The following is a 22,609-nucleotide window of genomic DNA, read 5'->3' on the forward strand; positions in this document are numbered from 1 at the left end:
CCTTCCCTTAATTTGTGTTTTTCCTTTTGCTTGAATGAAAAAGATCTTGTTATTAACCTGTATGTTAATTGAGGGTCATTTTAGTTACATTGTTACCAGCAAATTATGTGGGTCCTGAAGTCATGGTCAAATGTTAGACTGATTATTTTTTTGTATGTAAATTGCCTTGCTAAGGGATGAAAACCACCGAACACTGCATCTTTGCCGAGTTTGTGCATTCGTAGTGTTGGCAATTTTGGGGGAGGAGAGGATGACTGTTGTGGGACATTGTCCTGCTAACAGTGTAGCTTGTCTATTAAAACAAATTTGCCTGCCCTGTAAGCTTTATTTCTTCCCAAACACAGTAAAACTGGCAGCTGCTTCATTTTCAGAGCAGTCTAAATCTTTATGAATAAAAATCCATACGATGGATTGTAATACAGCTTTTTAAATTTCACAGAGGGAGGGCTATTTTGTTTTAAAAGACAACAAAGCTCTGCTGTTTTTATTATTCACCTAGTCCTGATCTAGGCAACTGCTAGATGGCAGTAGTGTGTAAAGCAGTGCTGTACCTAAGAATTTTCTTGTGTGCTTAATTTGGAAAATGAGAGTTCATATTTTCTAGCAATAAAAATTATACCACCCTTTTATGATAAAAATTAAAGATGTATTCTTTACTCTAATGAATGTAGTTTCGAGAACCATGGAGCACATGGGTGCATAGTGTGTCTAATGCATTTTGACAGTTTAGCTGGAGTAATTTAGCTTTTGCCATATTAAAATCAAGCTTGAAGAAATTCAACTCTGTGCATCATAAATTTTCATTTAAAATCTTGATTGACTACACAGCTCCTCTTCCTTGATCTTAGGTATTTTTATGAATTAAGGCTAAAGCTTAAAAAAACCAACCAAACAAAAGGAAATAAAAAAAAAAACCACCCGAAAAGCTCTGTTTAAAATAATTCTGCAATCAAAAACAATTACTATTTCATTTTAAAAAAATTAAGAAAAATGTTAACAGTCTGAGATTCCATGAGGTGCTGCTTTGAATATCCATTTGTGGTTAGGAAAAAGAAGGTTTCTTAAGTTTGGTTGAACAGTGGCAGGAAAAAATAGAAGTTGATTGGAGCACGTATTACTTCTGAAGGTGATTGCTATTCATCTTGATGCATTTGTTCAGAACTGTGTTACCAGTTTGACTGGAGAAGATTCTTCCTGCACTCACAAATAAAATAGTTTCTTTTGCTGCAAGTTAGAAATCGTGTGGAGTGACTTAATTTTGTGGCCATATTCTTTGAAAAAGTGCTCACCAAGTCAAAAGAGGATGAAATAACAGCTCAGAATAAGAAAGAAAAAAGCGTATTGCATTTTAAGAAGAGTTCTAGTAAGATTTGACAAAGTTTCATCTTCTGACTTGATATCAGGGAAGTGTAGTTTATTCAGAATGAGAGCACAGTTTTTTTTCTCTAGCACGTATTTAAGCATAAGTCAAGGAAGTGAAGTCAGGCAAGTTATACATGGGTATTTTTACAAAGACTTCACATTTCTGAAAGAAATGGTTTCAGAATATTCTTTGTTTCAAATTGTAATTTGATCTTTGTAAACTTTAACTGCTTAGCTTCAATGTATTGCATCAATATGTAGAACTTGATATATACATTTCAGTTTGGTAGTAATAGAATACTTTTATGTCCTGAGTTTATATTAAGAAAGCTCTGGCTAAAAATGACATTAAAATATATCAAAAATAATGTTACTTACATATTTTACACTTGCTTAACTACACCTTATAAATATTTTAAATTATTAAAAACACAAAGTGTTTTCCTTTTAATGGATGTTGTCAAAGTGATGACAGATTACATTTCAATACTATTTGTAAAATGTTACTTAAATTGTAAAAGGAATCTTTCTTATGTCTGCAGCTATTTACTAATTTAAGCTACTACTTTTTTATCTGCCCCTCTTCCCTTTGTTTTTTTCTAAAGAAATTTTTTTCCTTTTGCTGGAAAAGGCCAATAAGCTTGCCTTTTTCTGGGCCTGTCAGAAGTAGTCCGTGAACACGCCGAACTCCCAGGGTCTTCAGTTTACAGCATGAAAACCACTGTTAATAATTTCAGAACAGTTTATAGCCTAATGGACAGAGTACCATACGAGCAGTTGGAAAACTCAGTGCACAGATATTTCCTGCAGCTAAGAGGTTTCTTAATTTCTATGTAACTCTGTTACAGTAGAATTGGGAGAGCATCATCAAAGCAGTCTTTTTAGATCTTATAGATGTCTTCATTTTTTTTCTCTTGTTCCTATAAGTACCTAGTAATATAGGTATACTTCCTATGTGTGTGTGTGTTGTTTTATATTACTGTTATTTCAGTTTGACTTCAGTCTGGTTTTGTTTTTTGTTTCGTGGGATTTTTTTCTTCTCTTCCTCCCAGGACGTGGACGCTCTGTGGCACTCCAGAGTACCTTGCACCAGAAGTTATACAAAGCAAAGGCCATGGAAGAGCTGTGGATTGGTGGGCCCTAGGAATTCTTATATTTGAGATGTTGTCAGGGTAAGTGATGATAATTACTATATCACAGCAATAGTATGTAACACAGTAATACAGGATTCTTTACTAGTTCTGTTTATAATATTTGGAATAGCAAATTTGGGCCAAGTTTATTATTGATACAGCGGTTTCTTTTCTGCTTCTGAAGAAAGGAATTGGGAGCTGAACAAAACAATATATATCACTGTTGTTACTGGAATTTTTTAGTCTTTTGAGTTTGTTGGTTTTGGTTTTTTAACTTAAGACTTTTAACAGCTGCTTTTTCCTTATATGTTTTGGAAATTCAGGTTTTGTTGAAGTTTACATTTTTATACATAAAATCCTTTATATTTAAAGGGTGAAGAAGATGACTACCACATTTCTTTGAAACTTGTGTAATTAATTTCTAGCACAGCGAAATAATATTGCAGTGGGAGCTTTAGTCTATAAAAAAGCATGGTGACAAGTACAAAGACTTTTATTAGTAAACCTTGTATTACTACTAAGCACTGGTTTTCTTTAAAGCAAAGAAGGAACAGGGAAAAGCTCAAAAGGTCTATTTGGAAATCATTTTGCTGAAATGGTACTTTTGATGTTTTGGAATTTGCTTGATAAGCAATGTTTCTAAAAGATACAAATTCAAACTGAAAGGAGGCTTTCTGGCATTGATATAATTGAGTGTTTCTGACTTTAAGTATTAGGTAGATAAAAGTAATCATCTTAATTTGCTCTGATTTCAAAAAACAAATGCTGTTTTCAGTAAAATAAATAACTGCTTTAGGGAGAATGTGAAATTCTGCTTGTGTACTGAACAAGGCATCCCCATATTTTTCCTTGGTTTTTTTCTTTATTGTATCTTTTGAAGGTACTTGAGTGGGGGGAGGGAGGAAGCGGTAATTTTGAAAGAAATCGGTTTTGCCATGATTGGTGCACTAGAACAAATGCAGGTGAAAGCAAGTCTCACATAGCTTCGGACAAAACAGAGTATATTTCATCAGTTTTGGTTTGTAGTTGTTAGAACTTTTTGGTACCAGGCCCAGTGTGCTCTGTGCCTTCTCGCTCCCTAAGTGCATGTGAGTTCCCTCTGTGGCCTTTCGTTTTGGATCTGCAGCCCCATAGAGTGAAGTTGGAACAAAAACATCCTTGCATGGATTTACTCCTCCTTTTCTGTATATAGTACCACTGGCTCATGGTAAGCTTGGTGACTCCTCTGGTGTTTGGACAATCTCATAAAATTGCCTGAGCAGACAGTTCCCATGATGGATGATCACTTCAGAGCTCCAATCCATCGCATGTGTTTGCTGTGAAGAAGTTCACACAGTAGCATCAAAATTTTATCCCAGGACAGCATTCCTGCCCGCTGCTTGCTTTCTTAATTTCCTGAAGGCTTGCATATGCATTTACTTTGAATTTCAAGGCAATTTCTAGACAGAAAAAGCATAAAAATATGCTAGTAGTTCCCTACTGACCCAGGCAGGCTTGGCTGACTGGTCTAATAAAAACTCGTTATTTATGTAGGCTGATCTGTGCAGAGGCCAGGCTTCAGCTTTCTTCCACCCCTCCCTGTAAGGGTGAGCAGCCCAAGTTAGTCAAGGGAATCCTTCTCAGAAGGATGAAAGGAGCAAGAGATTCCCAGCAGCCTTGTTGCCACTAATGTTAGTCCTAGACAGCAATGAAGACTGCAGATAACACTGTTCAGTGCTGTAACATGAGCGGAGGTGCTGCAGTCTCCCAGCTGTAGTCAGAGTGATTTACCTTCCTGCCACAGGTTTCAGTGGGACCACTCTGGTTTGCGTGGTCTCAATGTAAGTGGATACTGGGCGGTTTTCCTTTCTGTGCTTTACAGAGATGTTGATGGGGTTCTCTCTACTAAAGCAGTAATAGAAATATGGTTTCCAAAGTTAACATACTGACTACAGGTGATAGTCAAGCAAGATCTCCTTTCTCTGGAGCCAGTGAGACCTCACGACTACAGGGTGCTGAAGAATGCCTGCTGGATATGTGTGACTGGTATATATTCTTCATAAAGAAAGGGAGCAGCTGCAGTCATTTCTGTGTAGGATCTTCTGTGTCCTGACACTGTCTGGCTCAAGTGATGAGACCTGGATTCCCCCAAGCTTAGTATAAACACTGCAGCTATAGAGAATCTTAACAAATAGAGATAAATTAAACATTTCTAAAAGGCAACTGAGATCTTATATAGGCTGATTGACAGAGCAGCTGTCTGCTGCAAGTGATTTTTGTAAGGCTTCTTATTACAGTATTTGTGTAGATATGCCCTTCATAATTCTTGGATGCTTCTTTATTTTTTAGTGTCTGGGTGTGTCTGTTTTTTATATCCCTATCCAAAGCTCGGATAAAGACTCCATCCAAGTTTATTTGGATTTTTTTTTTGGGGGGGGGGGGGGGGGGGGAGGAGGAGGGGGGGTGCTGTGGACTTTGGTTTTGGTTTGGTTTTTTTTGGGGGGTAGATTGATACTACTTGCTTAGGTTTTTCAAGATTCTGGAGTTTGGGGGGCGAGAGGGGCAGGCATTGTAGCTTGTGTGTGTTTTCTTTAGGAGAGCAGGTTGTCACATAGGGCATATGCTTTTGGCATTTTATCAGGTTTTCACTGTTGTTGGCAGTAGTGTTTTAAAACACTTTTCCTCACCATCTCAAGCTGTGGAGTGATATTTGCTATCAAGGCCACTAATGCAAAAACAGTCCTAGGTAACTTCATCTCTTGAAATTCAAAGGAGATTTAAAAAATATGAAGATTATTTGAAGGTGAACAAAACCTGACTTCAAGACTAAGTTATAGTCTGCAAGTAAATTACTTAAGACATTTGGTAGTTATTTCCTGAAGTTACTCTCTCTGAACCCCAAAAGCAATTGAAAAGAATTGGTAGATGTGTGCATAAGGAAATGATCTCTCTAAAAACAAACAAACAAAACCACACTTTCCTGTTCTGCAGTGTCTTATTTCTCTAACTTAATCTCTAGAGGTCCATGGAATTTTAGTTCTCCACATGCTAGATTTAAGGCAAGGTCTCATTTAGGTTTAAGATAGTAAAATATAGGAAGGGGAAAGAGCAGGGATAGCCAGAGGTGATAAGAAATCTTTACAGAACATATTAGTAATACCAACTTCATAGAGTTAATATAAGCAAGCTAAACAAACTGTCGATAGAGTTAGAAGATCTATTTATTTGGAGTAAATGTTCTGTTACTGTCTACCATAGAGGAAAATATACTTGTAGTTTAATGTTAGATATGTTAGATCATAGTTGTACTGTCATCAGACGTGTAGCTAACTAAATTTTCTCATTAATGAGGGGTTTGTGTGTTTTGTGTTTGCTTTGGTGGTCATAGCTGCTGTGCTGGTGGTCTGTCATTTTAGGTAGCTAATGGTTGCTGTCTACAGTTTCATGTTCTCAGACCTGTCTGTTTTCCCTTAAGGTTTTACAACTTCTCCAGTGCTAAAATTGTTATCTCTGAGACCAATGTTAGTGCCATTATTATGCATCAGTTAGCAAAAGGAATGGTTTGCAGCTGTTGTCCCATATACAAAGTTTTTTGTTTTTTTTTTTTTTTTTAGCTTCAGTTGGGGGAAAAAAGGCAGCTGTTTGTATTTGTGTTATGGTGTGAAGACAGTCCAAAACTCAAGGGTTTTTTTGTTGATTTATTAGGTAGCTTCCAGCACAATACTTGCCTTGTTTTGTCTAAAATATGTGCAGATTGACATTTGCAGGCAGTATCAAAGTCAAGTTATTTGGCTTGTCCGTAAGAAAACTATGTAATCTTTCAAAGCTGTTCTCATTTTGCATACAGTTCAAGTGTACTTTAAGCAGTATTGCTATTAAATTATTATATAATTTATCAAGTGTAATATAAATTTCTCTCAAGAATTCTAGATGTAGTAATTTCAGATTTTCAAAGTGGGGAAGCAAAGAGCAATTTAAGCATATGTAAAAATGTAAAAACATATACATACCTCTTATTCCTCTTGATTTCATACCTCAATAGCATACAGAATGTTTGAAGATGGAGGAAAAAAACCTTTGCATTTCGTATCAGTCTGCTTACTGTAGCTGGCACCTTTGTAATACATAGCTGCAAAGTGTCATTCTAACTCCTTTATGCATATATAGATGCTAGTATGTAATAAAAAATACAAAATTGGAAATAGAGTATACTGTTTGTCAGCTTGCTTGGAGAATGTGAAGGACATAATGTGCCTGACTGAAAAAGAAACTTTATATGATAGTCTCTCTGGCGTGGGAAAATTTTGTGCATGTTAAACATCTATCACGTTTTCCTTGTTCTTTAGTGTCAGAGCAGCAATTTATAAACACACAAATATTTCTTCCTGAGATTCTTATGTTTTCCAGTTTCTTTCTAGCTGAGACCACTCAGGTTTTTCATAATGAAACTACTCTGGCTCTCTGAACAACTGCAGCAAATTTTCTTTAGTCTTTCCTTAACTAGATTTGTCATGCTTTTCTGTGCTTTGAAGTATTACTTTTTTTACCTTATACATACAGACAGCTTTACTTACTGATTCTGATGGAATGTGGTTTTGTCTGTGGCTGAATTTTACAGTATTTCAAAGGAAATGCTTATCTACTTGACCATCAGCTGAGTAATGAAGAAATTAGTACTCCTAAAAACACGTAACAGAAATAATGTTTAGCACTTATTGAGGAATAAGCTAGTAAGGAAAGAACGTGAAATGAAGAGACATTGTTTTCACCCTTGTTTGTGCTACCAATGATTTTCAAAGCCACCAGCACTGTTTTTGTGTGTGTATACAAGCAGTTATCTTAGAAAGTAATTATAGAATGCTAAGGAGATGTGAAAATATTTTAAACATTGGACTGTAATAGTGGTTAGACGTTATTAATATGGTTGATATTCAAAAACTTCGTTTTTTCTATTCTGTAGGGGTTTTGAGACAGAAGCATAGCAAGAGGGATGCCTTGGTCATTTTTCAGAAGTCAAAGTGGGACTGAGATTAGTGCATGGGTAGTTAGTTATTCCATTCCCTTAAAAGGTTTTCTGTGGTAACTTCTAAAAAGGTGACTGCCACTCTGAAAACTTGTTGCCGCTTGGGCTAAGCTGCTTATTCCGACTGTACTGATGCACGTATTCTCTGAGTCTCTTGCAGTAATCAGGTTATGTATTATACTAGTAAAGGAAGCACAACAGAAAACTCTCTCAAATCTTACTATAGCTGTAAGACAAGAAGTAGTCTCTCTGTTAGCTCATACCTTTGTAAAGAGCTTTCTAGAAAATAGTAAGTATAGAATTCTAATTGCATCTTGATTTACTGATCATCTTCGGAAGATTATGAAATAAGTACGTTATCTGTCCAACACAGAAAAAGAGCTGCACTTTGAGAGAATTCCAGATTCTGAACAGTCTGTCTCTTTCAAGCCTTCTCTAACAAAACATATACTTGAATTCAAGAAGTACAATAAATAATGAAATGGACAATCTATTCATATGAGGGTCCTTTGACACTTTAGGTAGAAATTGGTGAATAAGTGTATGCCTGCAGTTACAGGAGAAGATAAAAAATCGTAATGCTGTTTTAGAAAGTATAGCCTTGGGTTTTATAGGTAAAGGCAATGCATTTTTTACTTTAACACTGAAAATTTGTTTCATAATTGTTATCTGTACTGTTTTAATGTAACAAACCTCTTGTAATACTTCAATTTTAATTCTGTATTCAATGTTTTGCATACAAAAATGTTTTCTGTTTTGCAGTAGCAGCTATAACTTAAGTTAATCTTCAAGTTAGTATTTGATTGATGATGCCCTACCAAAAAGTACTATATAATCAATGCTTTCTGAGGGGAATTACTATAGCATAATACTGTTGATAAGATTTTTAGAAATTATTTTTCTAACCTCTACAAATTTGCTGTATTAAAATAGGTTTCCTCCATTTTTTGATGACAATCCATTTGGTATATATCAGAAGATTCTTGCTGGCAAAATAGATTTCCCGAGACATTTGGATTTATATGTGAAGTAAGTCCATGACTCCCAACACTGTCTTACATATTCTAAACACCTCCTGAGCATTGTTTCTAAAGGATCTTCATAGAAGACCACATAACAGATTCTGATTTTCTAAAGCACCATGTTAGAAAATATTTTAGGTTAAGTTTACTCTTATAGTCCAAGTAAAATTACATGTTTTGTAGACTTCAAGCTGGAGATACAATTGTAAGATAGTATCTGCCTCTCTTACTTTTCTGCATATTTTGGAATATTAAATGCTTTTCCACATTGTAAAAAGATCATTGGTACCAGTTTGGTGCCTGGAAGACAGAAAAGAGGAGAGAGATGAAGAGATAGTTCAATATAAGTACAAATTAGGAGAGCAGGAAGCGAACACTAAACTGTTCCTTTGTATGCATACAAGCCAGTTAAATCACTCTCAATTTAACTACTTGAGTGAACTCTGATACTTCAGGAGTTCCAGTGTAAAAGCAATTTCCACTTCTGATAGCAGGGCCACAATTCAATATTCAGTCTTATATATGTATGTGTGGGGTTTATTCGTAGTATTTTTCAGTTGTTACAGGTATATTGCAGATTAAATGCTTTTTTCCCTATTTAAAAATCCCATAATTGAAATAATTGTTAGTAAATAGCAGCAGCAGAGATGAGTGAGAAAGGACAGGAAGTTTTTCTTACGTTCCCAGGATAATTATTCAAGGTGTTTTGAAGAAGTGACCGTAGAGATGGCACTTGCTTACTGTCTCACCACTCAGTAAATAGATAAAATGTTCTGCAGCAAAACTTATTAAACCTGTCCAACTTTCTCTAAACTTCCATGAATACTCTTGCAAAAATAATCATTTGGGGAGGACTTCTTAAGCCTCCCTTGAAGCATCAGCTGCACTGAATCAAGCATGTCTGCATCACCTTAGGCTGATTGCTGTCTCATATTTGTGTCTGTTCTTCAATTTTCCCTTACTATCTTGATGCTGTTTCCTATTTAGTGTAGTCTTACAGTCTGATCTTCCTAACCCAGTCTGTCTTAACTGAGTATATCACATAGTAATTTGATATACTAAGCATAAGTATAAGCACTAAAGTATAAGAGTGTGACCAGAAGATGAACAACTCCAGTTAGGTTATCATCATTAGCAATCTGATATGGTGAAAGCACTTAAAAGCAGAAGATGCTGTTAGCTTCTATTTGTGCTTGACATTCACAGACCAACACTGATTTCTACTAGCTAGAAGAGACTTGAAATTTTCTAGTTATGGTAGTAAGCATACATATGCAGGTTTTGCACTTCAGTCTGGACATGACTGCCGATCAATTGTAGAATACGTTAAGCAACATAGTTGTTGATACACCTCTTAGCCAGATGTTCTTTCAGTGTGTGCTTGGCAGCTCATTCCCATTACACTCTTGCTTGTGCAGGGTCTCATGGGATTCTAGCTTGGGCTTTCCTCCTTTTACAACTTGGTTTTGGGTGATCTCCTTCGTTTGTGTGGTTTCACCTACTTTCTGCAGTGAGTTGTTAGCGTAGTGTATCTCTCTTGTTCCGTCAACTCCTCTTCCTTTTTTTTAAACCACAACATGCAGAACTGGATAGTCTTTGACATCTCTGCACTGTTAGCTTAAAGCAAGTGCCAAGATTATTTTGTCCTATGAAGACAGTCTGCTTCTTACCTTACTTGTATCCTATTTGCTTTTTCTCTCTTCTTCCTATCAGTTTGTATCTCAGCAAGGATGAAGACTATCTTGGGTCCTGTCACATTCAGGCTGTGTCTGAAGTATTATACAGTGTTTATAACAATTGAACTTTAACTCTGTGCTCTTAGGCAGCAAACCTATTTTTCTTTTTGAACTCTGAGAAAACTCTTGCACCTAGATGTATTGCATAAACTTACTGATTGATGTGCCTGCCTCCTGGCACCCTGACACACTTTTTGCCTTTTGAATTTGGACTTTTGCTTTCCCTCCTGCTTCTAGATGTTCACTGCCTCTTACTGTGCTGTATTACGGCTGTATGTCTTGTATAAGTGCCTTTCCTCTTGCCTGAGCTGGCATCTCTTCTCAATGATCTCTACTGTTTCCCTTTTGTCAGCCACCTTGCAATTTGATCAGAGGTTTTGTCCAAGTCCTTTGTCCTGTATACGTGAAGTCCTTGCCACATTTGACCATTTGTTCAGGTCTCTTCTGAAGAGCAGCTTCTGCCATGATAATAATAAATTAACCAACTAGAAATTCCAAAATACGACTGTTGTCAGAGTTTTGTGTTACTTCATTTCTGATAAAACATAAGTATTAATTGTGCTCCACCTGTTTCTTTGGCCAGTAATAAGTTCCTAAATTATTTCTTTAATTTCTTTTTTTTTTTTTCTTAACTTTTCTTTGCAAAGACAGTTTTGGAAAATACCAAGCAAAACATCAGTACTACAGCAGTTTAATGATTATTGGTCTGGAAAGACCTTGACGTAGAATTTAATTCCCCACATACGGCAGCATTTCTATTGGACTGACTTTAACACGATAATTTCTAAATTATTCTTTAGAAACTATGTAATAAAGAAGCACTGAACAGTCTATTACATGTTTCAATTTAATGCATATTTTATTGAATGCAGCAAATGTCTCCATCTTTAGTGACAACACAGTATTACTGAGCAAGCTCATTCCTTAACTGTTCATTTCTAAGATGAATTTTTGAAGCAAGGAAAGAATGATCCATTAAATGTTTTCTGGTTACATAGGAAAAGGAAACTCCATGATTATCTTTGGCTGCATAGCCTGTGAATCTAGTTCTAGGTTTCTGGATTTCTTTTCGGTCCTGCTTGTGTTTTTAATTAAAAAGTCTGATTAGTCTGATTATAGCCGTTCTGGTAGCCTTCTCCTGAAGGAGTAGTCTTCTCCACGAATAACTACAAGGAGGTATTCCTGCGACGGTGACTGTAAAAGGAGTCAGTCACCTGATTTAATCTAATCCAAACATTGATTGGCTGGAATTATCATAAGTATTTTAAAAATTGCTTTCTACCTTGACTACTTTGTTCTCCTTTTATCAGGCAATTGGATACTTTTTCCAGTTGAATTTTAGAAATATTCTCCTGCCACATACTACAGCTTTTCAAACAGTTTAGTACATTCATTCTCAGTTTGTATATTCTTTGTGTATATACTTTTGTGATTTCGAGGATAGGTGACAGAATACTGGTTTTGTTTTGGGATAGGTGTTAGAGATGGAGAGAAGCAGCTGTGTCGTTAATGTGTTTGCATACTTTTCTGTAAATAAAGCTGTTGGGTTTTTTAAACCTTCTGCAAAGTTAAAAACTGGAATTAGCCATGCTCTGTAGATGCCTAGCATTTCATGTAGTATTGCATCTCTCAGGTCTGTTTGAGGCTATAGAAAGAACAAGGATGGCTAAACTTTTGTTCTTTCCTGTCATTGGTACTTCATGCAATGAGACTAGATTGCTATTATTCTAAAAATAAATAGCAAGATAATGTTTGAGATAAAAAGTAACTGCTTGTAGAAATGTGAGGCCAGATTTTTTTCTTAAGTAACGAAGCTAATTCAATAAATTGTGATACTCACTTTAGTTTGTTGGAGCTTTTTGTTGCTTAGTATTTAAAGTACTTTGCTATTAAAATGGAAGTTCTTTATGTCTCTAAACTTATGTTCATCTTTTAAAATGTTGATTTAGCTTTATGTGGAACTGTTCAATGAACTAGAATTTCAGGGGAGGCTTTTCATTTTCAGCGAAATTAAAGCTTATGGATATTACTCGTTTTAAACAGATGACTAGCTCTTCCATGGTTTATCCTAATACTTAGCTGCCACAGAATTTAGATGTCAATGTATAAAGTCGAGGGTGCGGCTTTATCTGTATTTTTTATATATATTAGAGTTATGTTCTGCCAAATAAGTTTGAGGTCCATTTTGAGATTTGGAATGGCCAGCAAAATAAAAAAAATATGAAGAAAGGTATGGTACTACTTTGGGGGACAGGGGAGGAGAGAGAGAAAACTTTTCTTCTTTGTTTCTTGAAAGAGTCTAAAAGGAACTTGCAAGAATTCTGCAAGTTCCTTTTAGGACAGGTTGTTCCTTTTTATCATTCACTCTTAAGTGTCCTAAAATATGAAAGAAATGAAGGTAATTCACAGTATTAGGTAATAACACAGTATTAGGTAGTCAAAGAGAAATATGTTCATATTCTGTAACGTTTGCATGACAGTCAAATATAAATTACTTTTGTTTATCAAAGTCCATGTTTTCTTTACTGCAGAGACCTTATTAAGAAGCTGCTTGTGGTTGACAGGACAAGACGATTAGGAAATATGAAGGTCAGTATAAAATGCTAGATGTAGTGCAGGGCATAGCACAAGGTTTAAAAAATTCTGTACAAAGATGTATAACATGTAGAAAGATGTGGAAACATGTAGAAACATCTATTCTGTTTTTTGTTTTTATAAGCGTGAAATTGAGATATATTTTCCTGTACATTACTTCAGTTGTGCAATACTAACTGTGTATTTCTGGAAATGATACTCCTATTTGTCTTGATTAATGCTATCCTTCATGATACCCGCCCCTCAAAAGGAGAAAAAAACCAAACCAACCAACCCAAAACAAAACCCCCAAAATCCGTACCTCTTTACTGATTAATTTGAAGACTTACCTTAGACCAGAAACATGGTGCTAAGTCCTGCAGGACAGGATGCCAGCTGATTTGGTTCTTTCTTTGGAGTTGTTTAATCCCAGAAGGAGCACTAATCAAATTTGAAGCTTAAAAATTATTTTGAAGAATATAGGGGTTGTTGTAGTATCATGATGTTTAGTCACTGTCCTAATTGGTGGTGGGGCTTATTAAGAACTGTCAAATAGTCTTCCACCAAGAAGAGTTACTCATCCTATTCTGAACAGACTTCTGAAGGCAGTAGCTTACTAGTCAAAACTACGCTCACGTGTCTCGGGTAGCATTCCAGCTAATGGTTTTATATATATATATACTTTTGTAACAGTGCTGAGAACCTCTTGTTGTCAGCGCTAAATGTCTGTAATATTTGATAGACCTACTTGCTTCCCGGACGTGATTTTTATTTAAGACGCTGACAACCCTCTGTTATGTTTTTTTATTAGTGTAAGAACTAGAAAGTATATCTGAATAAGAACATTCTCTAGAATGTTGGAGAAAACAGAATTGAATAGAACTGCAGTGAATGGTTTTGTGGGTATTTTAAAGCCTATTCTTGATCTCCCTTTTGTCAGGAGAATGCTGCTAAAAAAAAAAAAAAAAAAAAAAAAGAAAAAGAAAAGAAAAAAAAAAAAAAGAAATTAGGATCTTCTTGCTGGAGCTCTGGATCTGCTAGGAAAATAACACTATGAATTTATCCTGTAGAATCTTTTAATGATTATCACCTAAGAAAAGAAAAAAAGTTAGATGGACCATTGGTCTGCCTCGGTACCACAGTTGTTATGATGAAATAGGTGGTTTAGCATACATACAACTTGCTAAATAGTTATTTTGATTTTTTCTTTTAAAGAATGGAGCAGATGATGTGAAGAGACATCGATGGTTCAGGTCTATAGATTGGGATGCTGTACCTCAAAGGAGATTAAAGGTATATTCTGCAAAATATTATATAGGACATTGCAATAAGAAATCATTGTTCATTTAAACTGATCTGTTTAGGTTTTGGTGCCTGTTGCGTCTCTGTGTTCATATGTGTGTATGAACATGTGTGTATATGCACATATCAATTATTACATGCATTTTTGCCCTTTCACACTGCAGAATTAATTATATGAATGTCTACTTGTATTTTTGTCTATATACGAAATGTCTAAAAAAAAAAAAAAAGTAAAAAGCCCTGCTTTAGTCTCGCAAACCCCTAGCTTTTTTGGTTAGTTAATAAAATGTTTAGTTAATAAAATCTAGGAAAAATCCCTAGCTTTTTTGGTTAGTTAATAAAATGTTTAATTTTCAGTTTTAGGGGTTTGTAAGTAATTACTTGTTGTAAGTGTTTTTTTGTTTTTGGGGGATTGGTAGTTTGATGATTTGATTTTATTTATTTTCTTTGTCATTGTATCTATGGAAGTATTTTACTCTGGGCTTTAAATTTTTGTGCCAAGTTCAATTCAGGTAAATGCTTTAATAAAATGCAAAGCATATCGGAGTAGGAGGGATAGGGAAGGTGAGAGAGAAGGATTTATGAATATAATTCTAACATACTTTTTAACAGCACTGAATTCTAGTATTATATGAGGAAAGATGTTTGCAAAAGCTATCAATACTGCAAAATGCTTTGTAAAGTCCTTTGGAAGTAAAACTGCCTTCTTTTTTTTCTTCCTCAAAGTTTGAACTAGTACGATTTCTTACGGCAGTGATTTTCAGTAACATAGGTTGCCATATGCAGTCAGTCAAGTACTGATTAAATGTTTGGTTTTCTTTTGCATTAGTATCTTACAATGAATCTTTTCTTTGTATTAGTATCATACAATGAATTTCTGTCTAGATATCTTAAATTGACTTCTTGCAACATAGATAAGAGATGAAAATGTTGCTGATGTATTCTTGTAGACATCCTCCTAATGCAAAGCTGTAGGTGACTTTTTTCTTTTTAAAAAAAAGTTTACATTGTCTTAAATGTGTGGGTTTGTTGGGTTTTGGTTTATCTTTTCTAATAATTACTACACCCAATTGATGTTTTATGTAGATCTGTTGTAATGAAGACACATTTTTCAAATTAGTTACTGTAAATTCTGGTTACAGAAGTCCACAAAGAACACAAACTGGATGATAACATGATTTATAAGTATTTCAGCTCTGAAGTTTGACAACCAACTGTGTTACTAAATAAATAACAAACAAGTAGTATTTAAAACTGAACGTTAGAGGTACAAATCAAAAGTCTCAAGTCCAAATATCCTTGGTATTCAGATTATTATGAATCCAAAACTTGTTTCTTAATCTTTGTGATGGTTACATTAAGCTCTTAGAAGACAAGATGCTTCTTACTTATACTTCAGAGCAAGGATGTGAATTGGGTCAGAAATTTACTTCGTTATTTCTAGAGGCTATATTCTCCAGAATTAGTTTTCACAATTTCACAGTGATGAAGAGATTGAAAATATGAAATAATGGATGCAGTGCTCCATTTTCCCTGTAAAACTGTGAATTGGCCTATTGTACAAATGAAGCATTGATTCACAGTCCTGATAAGATCTTAAGTATCAGTATTATATAAATAATAGTAATGGCTGAAAGAAAGAAGATAATATTGTTAATCTAAATAGAAGACTTTCCTTCCTCCCTTTCTTTTTTAAATTTTTTTTCTTTTTGTGTGTCACTTCAAAAAACTTTTTCCTGCTGAAATGCTTGCAGGGAGGTGGGGGAACCAGGCATTGCCCACAGTGGAGCAAAGCAGATTCCGTACGTTTTCTTAAGCATCTGGGCAGTAGATTGTGACTGCCACATGCAAAAGTGGGACCTTGCCTTTGGCTGAAGCTTAGAAGTGCCATCCCTCAGGGACCCTTTCTTTCCCACTGAAAACCTGCTGATGGCATTGTTTCAAACTGAGAAGCTCAAAAGATCAGATAAGATCTTGGAGCAAGCTAGTGGAAGTCAGGTGTTTATCTTTTTGAGGAGATGCAGAATAACTTTTAGCTGTACTTTATTATTCTGTCTGTGGTATGACTTATTAGCTGGTTTGGTGATCATCCATAAGGTTTTCCCAATCCTAAAGTGTTTTGTTGGACTCATGAGGTTAATTAAGCTTTCTGTTACTGAGAAGGGGATAGAATCTTCTTGAGAGAAGAAAGGGGATTTGCCCTACGTTAACCCCTGCAATTAATGAAATGTTCCAGAAAGGAGCTTTATCTCATAGCCTGGAGCCAGAAGGGCAGAGTAATCTCCATGGTAGATATAAGACAAGGAGAAATGACAGGTACTGTGAAGCTGGTGGGGCAATACTAGAAATCCAAAGGATTCTCTGAGGAAAGAAATAGGAACCAGGTATTTCTCTTGGCACCTTCAAGTTTCCTTAAAAAGATCCATTTGAATTAAGATGGTTTTTATAGATGTCCTTGTGAAATGCATTTTTACAGTGCAGCAATTTCTGTACCTGCTTGAATTTATTGCTAGGCTAGGAAAAAGCATAGTAGGCAGTATGAGGCATACACATTAGTCATTTCAACCTCCTTAAAAGCAATCTATTTGAAAGCAATGAAGAGAAGAGGAGGCTTTTATTCCCTCAATTAGAAAGCAGTTGCCCACGCTGCTATCAAGACTGTTAGTTGAAAGGAACCTAATGTGATTACACTCCTTTTTGCTCACAGGCCACAGAAGAGGGGAGGAGGGAGGAAGGAAAGTGTCAGATTATGTTGTAACAGCACATGCCTGGGAGATTAGTTGTAGTAATCTTCTGCAGTAGTTACCTTCGGTCTGTAAAGCAGCTAGAACTTGAGTGCTAAATAAAATAGGTATCTGTATTATAAGCGTCTTTTAACCACAATACTTAACTGCAATATAGACAAAGTGTGGACCATGTCTGTGTCGCTGCAAGCTTCTCTCTCATGCCATTCATTATTAGTGAAAAAGGTGAACTTCTATAAGTATGTAGCCCTTTTGTTTAATCAGTCTTTTACAAAATTTCTGCTTTAATTTGATGGAAAGGAGCTCATTAAGGAAACTGTACTAAAATTTTTGTTGTGCTTGTTCTGACTAGCCTCCCATAGTACCAAAAGTATCCAATGATGGGGATACTTCCAATTTTGAAGCTTATCCTGAAGATGACTGGAACAAGATGCCTCCGGTACCCCCTAAAGACCTAGAAATTTTCAAGAACTTCTGAATGCAATATCTACACTGGATGAGGTACGTCCAAATGTCAGGAGTCCTCTTCAAAACACAGCAGCTCTGTAAGCGAGAGCCATATGCAAAAATTACATCTTGTGATTCATAAGAGTGATTAATACTTGTTTACAGCTTGTAAAACCAACATGAATCACAGTAATAGACAGCATAAAGTAAGCTGTTGAAATAATATATGTTGTAAAGCAGGCTTCTGGAATGACAAAGGTAATTTATCTCACAGGCTTCAGTGTTCTACAGTGCTGAAGAGTTATTTGTGTACAGATACTTAAGTCCTGCCATCCTTAAAACTTAAAATAGTGTGTTAAAAGTGTATGTCTAGATTGATTTGTCAGATAAGGAAATGTGATTGCAAGATTTTTATATTAAGGATGAAGACTATAATTAGAGAAATAAGATTGTCAGATTGATTCTGTCTTAAAACTGTGATAGGTTGACACTTTCATTCAGTTCACATGCTCCACCTTGTATTTTATGTTCCTTTTTTCTTTTTTTTTTTTGGTCTTAGAAACTGGAAGGAAATTGAAGCGCTAAGAGCGAGTCTAAAGAAAAATGGAGTTCATACATAAATGAAGACTTTCATTGTGGATAAGGATGATACTGCATTCAGATATGCATATTAGTATATAATAAATATCTAAAGAGTTGGAGGTAATAAGTTTTTGCTGTAAACATTTGACGTTAGTAAATTGTAATATTGATAGTCTACTCTGCAGTAGACTATCAATAAAATGGTATATTTTAGGATTTTTTTTTTAACTTATGGTTTAGTTAAGTTTCCTGCTATTCCCAGATCCTTTTTGCATAGTTAACTCATAGACTTAATTTTATAAGTTTATACTAAACTTGTGTAATTAAAAGCACAAATTAGTATATATGTATATAATGAATACAATACAACAAAGCACAGGAACTGTGCAAAGATGTAAATTTTTGTACTTTGCAGAGTCTATGATTTTTATTTTTCAAATAATGTTTTTCAAGAAGTTCTCTAGGAATAAAAATCTTAAAAGGATAAATGAGTTTTTCATCATCTTATATACATTTTATAATTCTTTGTAAAAAACAAAAATAATTAAGTTTTAAAAAAGATTTCTACCTAAAATGTCCAATGCCTCACACTTGCAACCATAGGTACTTGAAAGCAGAAAGACAAGGGCATGTTTTGTTGTTAAGATACATCTTAATGGCTAATTTATGAAGTTCTGTTACACTGATGTCTCTTTACAAAATAGGATATTGAGTGATTATACGCTGTCTGAAATGAGTTTCCTCACGTGAAGATTCTCTGTAAACATGCAATTCAGTGCATTATGATAAAAGGGCTCTAACTGGCTCTTACTGGAGTTGTTCTCTCTCAAGCTTGTTGTCTTCTCCAAATGTAAAGCACGAGCCATAACAGACTTTTTTCACTATTGAAATAGTTGTTCTTGAATGCTTGGTGCTTCAGAATATCAGAGGGAAGACTGAATATATATCAGAGCCTGATTTTTCTGCTCCTGCTCTTGGAAATGTCCTAAAGTCTCTGCTGCCAGGAATTCCACATGTACAGAGTTCAAATCTTATATGTAAGGAGTCTCTTTTTTTCATCCTGTACTAACATCTTTCTAGCAGCTTGAGTGCACTGTATTTAGGAAGTATTTGCAATACAGCTCTGTTTTAAGTAGCACCACATATCAGTATGTGTGTATGTATGTATCTATGTATATGAGTACACATAAACATGAAGATAGATTGTATGCAAGTCAGGATCTCTTTTTAGGGTTTTTTCATGTTACATATTGTGGTACTTGTGTTAGTATAGGGGAATTGATTTTGAAGTGCTTTGATTTCAAAATGTAATTACATTTTTTCAGATGTTGTGGTTTCAGATAACATTTCTTGAAATTACAAAATTTAGACCAAAAATTTTTTTTTGAGAGCACATCAGCTCAGTGGAGTTCCACTACTATGACTGATGGTTCTACATAAAACTGTTCAAGTAGAGCACAGACACTTTCTCCCACAAACTGCTCTCCACACTTTTGATCGGAAATGCCGTAAGAAATGTCATTCGTTTTCCTGAACTAAATCCTGAATGCTTATGAAGTGGGCATTCTACTAAGCACTAATGAAATTACTGTGTTTAAATTTTATGACAGATCTGCAGCTGGAGTCTCCTTGTGGAAAAGTGACCTTCATTTTCTTTAGTTTAGCCTCTATACAGTACAGAAGTGCTGTTGCGAACTTACAATTTCTAGGGTATTAGATCTATTTCTTCATAAAGCCAAGTCTAACTGTAAGAGATTGCATAACTCTTTGCAAAAATGCACAGTGTGTAACAAAATCACAATACCTCCAAGTAGTGATTCTGGAATATCACAAAGTTTTCTTGATGTTATGCAAGTGCAACAAGTTGATGGCCCCAGCTGCCACTCAGTAAATACTCTGTAGGAATGTATAATGAAATACAGGAAAATCAGTTGAAAATTATCATTTTAACCCAGTAAAAATACCTTGTTCTCTTGAAAAAAATAATCTGGTCCACTGTATTTGTATCTGTGTAACTAGTTATTCCAAAACTGAAGCACATAAAACACAAATTACTTTAAGGGGAGCAAACATAGTTCACAGGGTTTTTTAATGTGTAAGCTTACAGTATTTTATGGAATCGGCGTACTCCAAAACCAGTTTATTTTAAAATGTACATACTGCAACAAGCAAGTGTGCTAAATAGAATTTTTTTTATTTTTTCCAACTAAAAACTGCACCATGTTTAAGTCTTCAAAGCTGAGGAAATGAAGTTGAATTGGACTAATATACCACAGTGGTGGTTAGAAGTTCTGAATGCTTGAACAACAGGAGATAGTGGATTTTCTTTTTTGACTCTTATCCATTGCTGGCAGTGGATGCACTGACACTCATTATGATAGAGACTGAAGGAACAAACGCAATCTTATTAATAATGCTAATCCATTGATTTTTACACTGTTTCCAGAGCCATGTGTACATATGCCTAACTACTGACCTCGTCAATATGCTTTCTAGTACAAAACTGCTTTCAGGTTTTTTTTTTAATTTAAAATCCTTAACTAAAAAGAAAAAACCAAAATATTTTGAAGCGTTATTTTAAGTGATCGGTTATTTTCTCTGCACTCCTGAACTTAATGAGCTGTTATTACCTGCCCATTTTATTTATTTGCACAAGTGACTCTGTTTTATTTTAAGTCTTTTTTGGGACTTCATGGCTCACTAATGTAGTTCTGTCCCAGTGCTCACACAGAAGTCCCCGGGTACACACTGCACTAAGAACTCTGGATTTATGTTTTTTTAAGCAGACTAGAACACTTTCATATTTTCTATTCCTGTATGGTATTCTCTGAAGTTCATTTTATTATGGTTGCTTCAGTTTACATGTTTTTTGGCATACAGACTTGCATAAGGACTGTTTTCTTGCAAGAGCCCATAGGCCTTTGGTATTCTGCTTCAGTGAACAAGAATGTTAAACATTAAAAAACAGCCTTTATTTTTGAGTTTTATATATATATATATATATATATATATTTTTAATTGCCCAACTTGAGGTGTTAAGTGATAAACATGCATTGTAAACTCAATTGCCTTGTAACCAAATGATATAAATGCTTCATAATTTCAATGGAGAACATGCTGTAGATTTTCCTGTAAATTAGCTTGATCAATGAATATGTGTGCTACTGAGCTTTAACTAATGTGATCTTCCACTGTAGAAAGTCATTGTTAATGGATCAAATATAGGTACTAAACTATGTTTAAATGGATGAACAGGGATTTTGCAGTTTTGAAAGCAATTAAGATATGGCTGTTCCTCAGCCCACCTGCTTGCCATTCAGAAGAGTTGTGATGCAGTGCTTCCTATGCTATAGAATTATTTTTCAGCTTTCAATGACTGTAGCATGATTCCTTTTTGTACTGTACTGTGTACAGACTTTCCATGTTTTGCACTTTTCTATGGCAAACCTTGACTGCTTTATAAATACTCTGTTGTGTAGTAAGTAGTGGTAGTGGTAGCAGGCGTTTGTGTACCGCATACTCAGTTTGAACTGCTAGACCTGCGAGGTTAACTTGGACTAACATTGTATGTTGCTGGTTGCTTGTTGTAGCTCAAATGTATAAGTACTGTTCAAAGTTACAAAGTCAGCCCTCATTGCACAATGAAAATCACTGTGATCTGTACATAAACCCTAGTAAAATTTTATTGCTGTTTAATTTATGTAATACTTGTCAAATCTGGATTCATTTAATAAACCTTTATATCTTTTTAAATGTTTATACCTAGTTTGCTTCCATTTATGTTGGGAGGAGGTAGAGGTTCTTCATCCAAAAAATGATGAAGGGGAGAGGAGTAGGAAAACAACTGTTTCTTCTTTTCAGGAGTTAGATCTTGCCAGAGCAAGACACAAGTGGTGGAACATATTTCAGTTGTCATGGAAGAAGCACCAAAAGGTATATTTTCAAATTCTCTTCAGGTAGTATGCTGATAATGAAAAGTGTTAACTCAGACTTCTTGTTAAACTTTCATTATATGATCCTAATTTCTTCAACATTTTCACTACTTAATGACCTGAACACTGCCGGGAACACTCATTTCAATGTTTCTTTAAGCATCAAAAAAATACGATGTCAGGCACACCTAACTAGACTTTTATTTCATCTTCCATCAGGAACTTCAAAAGTCCATTTTTAACAAAATTCATTTAACTGTTGGTGTTAAATTACTTCTCCCAGGTCAATTGTATTTTCTTTCTTATCCACTAGATAATTATATTTCTGCAAGATTAATCTATGTAGGCATAGAACTAACTGGATAGAATTTGGACTGGTTAAGGGTTTGTTTTTTTTAAAACAAAACTTTGTGCTTTCTTTCTGCCTGGGTTAATTTTAAATTTTGTACATTGACATTTTTCTCTTAACCACTATGTCATGTGCTTCAAAAAACTGCTAATGGAAAGTGAAGGAGCCCTGCAGTGAGCCCTGGCAAGCTTTTAGTCATGTCTTTGACATGAAACAAAAAAAATGTTGAGTTAAAGCATAACAAAATTTTGAATGTTAGCAAGTGTCCAGGGTGTTTGTAAAGAATTTGTTTTGGCATCTTGTTCTCACTCCAGCATTTTGCCATGTGATAGAGTTTTCATTTGTTCTAACCTGAGTACTATATCTTTTTTGACTGCACGTGTAACTCCAGATCTTACCCAACAAATGCCATTTGAAATACGTT

The 22,609-nt window shown here is 35.1% G+C and overlaps 1 protein-coding gene across 1 annotated transcript in view; it reads left to right on the top strand.

Annotated features, from left to right (window-relative positions):
• PRKX (protein kinase cAMP-dependent X-linked catalytic subunit) overlaps window positions 1-18,433 on the top strand; it is a 58,067-nt gene extending 39,634 nt beyond the window's left edge. Inside the window, exons 4-9 of the mRNA XM_074144211.1 lie at window positions 2,415-2,534; window positions 8,431-8,526; window positions 12,787-12,844; window positions 14,045-14,122; window positions 17,228-17,376; window positions 17,882-18,433. Of these exons, the coding sequence (XP_074000312.1) occupies window positions 2,415-2,534; window positions 8,431-8,526; window positions 12,787-12,844; window positions 14,045-14,122; window positions 17,228-17,353 (478 nt within the window). The 3' untranslated portion in view covers window positions 17,354-17,376; window positions 17,882-18,433. The remainder of the gene's footprint in view (window positions 1-2,414; window positions 2,535-8,430; window positions 8,527-12,786; window positions 12,845-14,044; window positions 14,123-17,227; window positions 17,377-17,881) is intronic.
• The last annotated feature ends 4,176 nt before the right edge of the window (window positions 18,434-22,609 follow it).

The sequence above is a fragment of the Numenius arquata genome, chromosome 1, assembly GCF_964106895.1.
Source record: "Numenius arquata chromosome 1, bNumArq3.hap1.1, whole genome shotgun sequence".
Taxonomy (NCBI): domain Eukaryota; kingdom Metazoa; phylum Chordata; class Aves; order Charadriiformes; family Scolopacidae; genus Numenius; species Numenius arquata.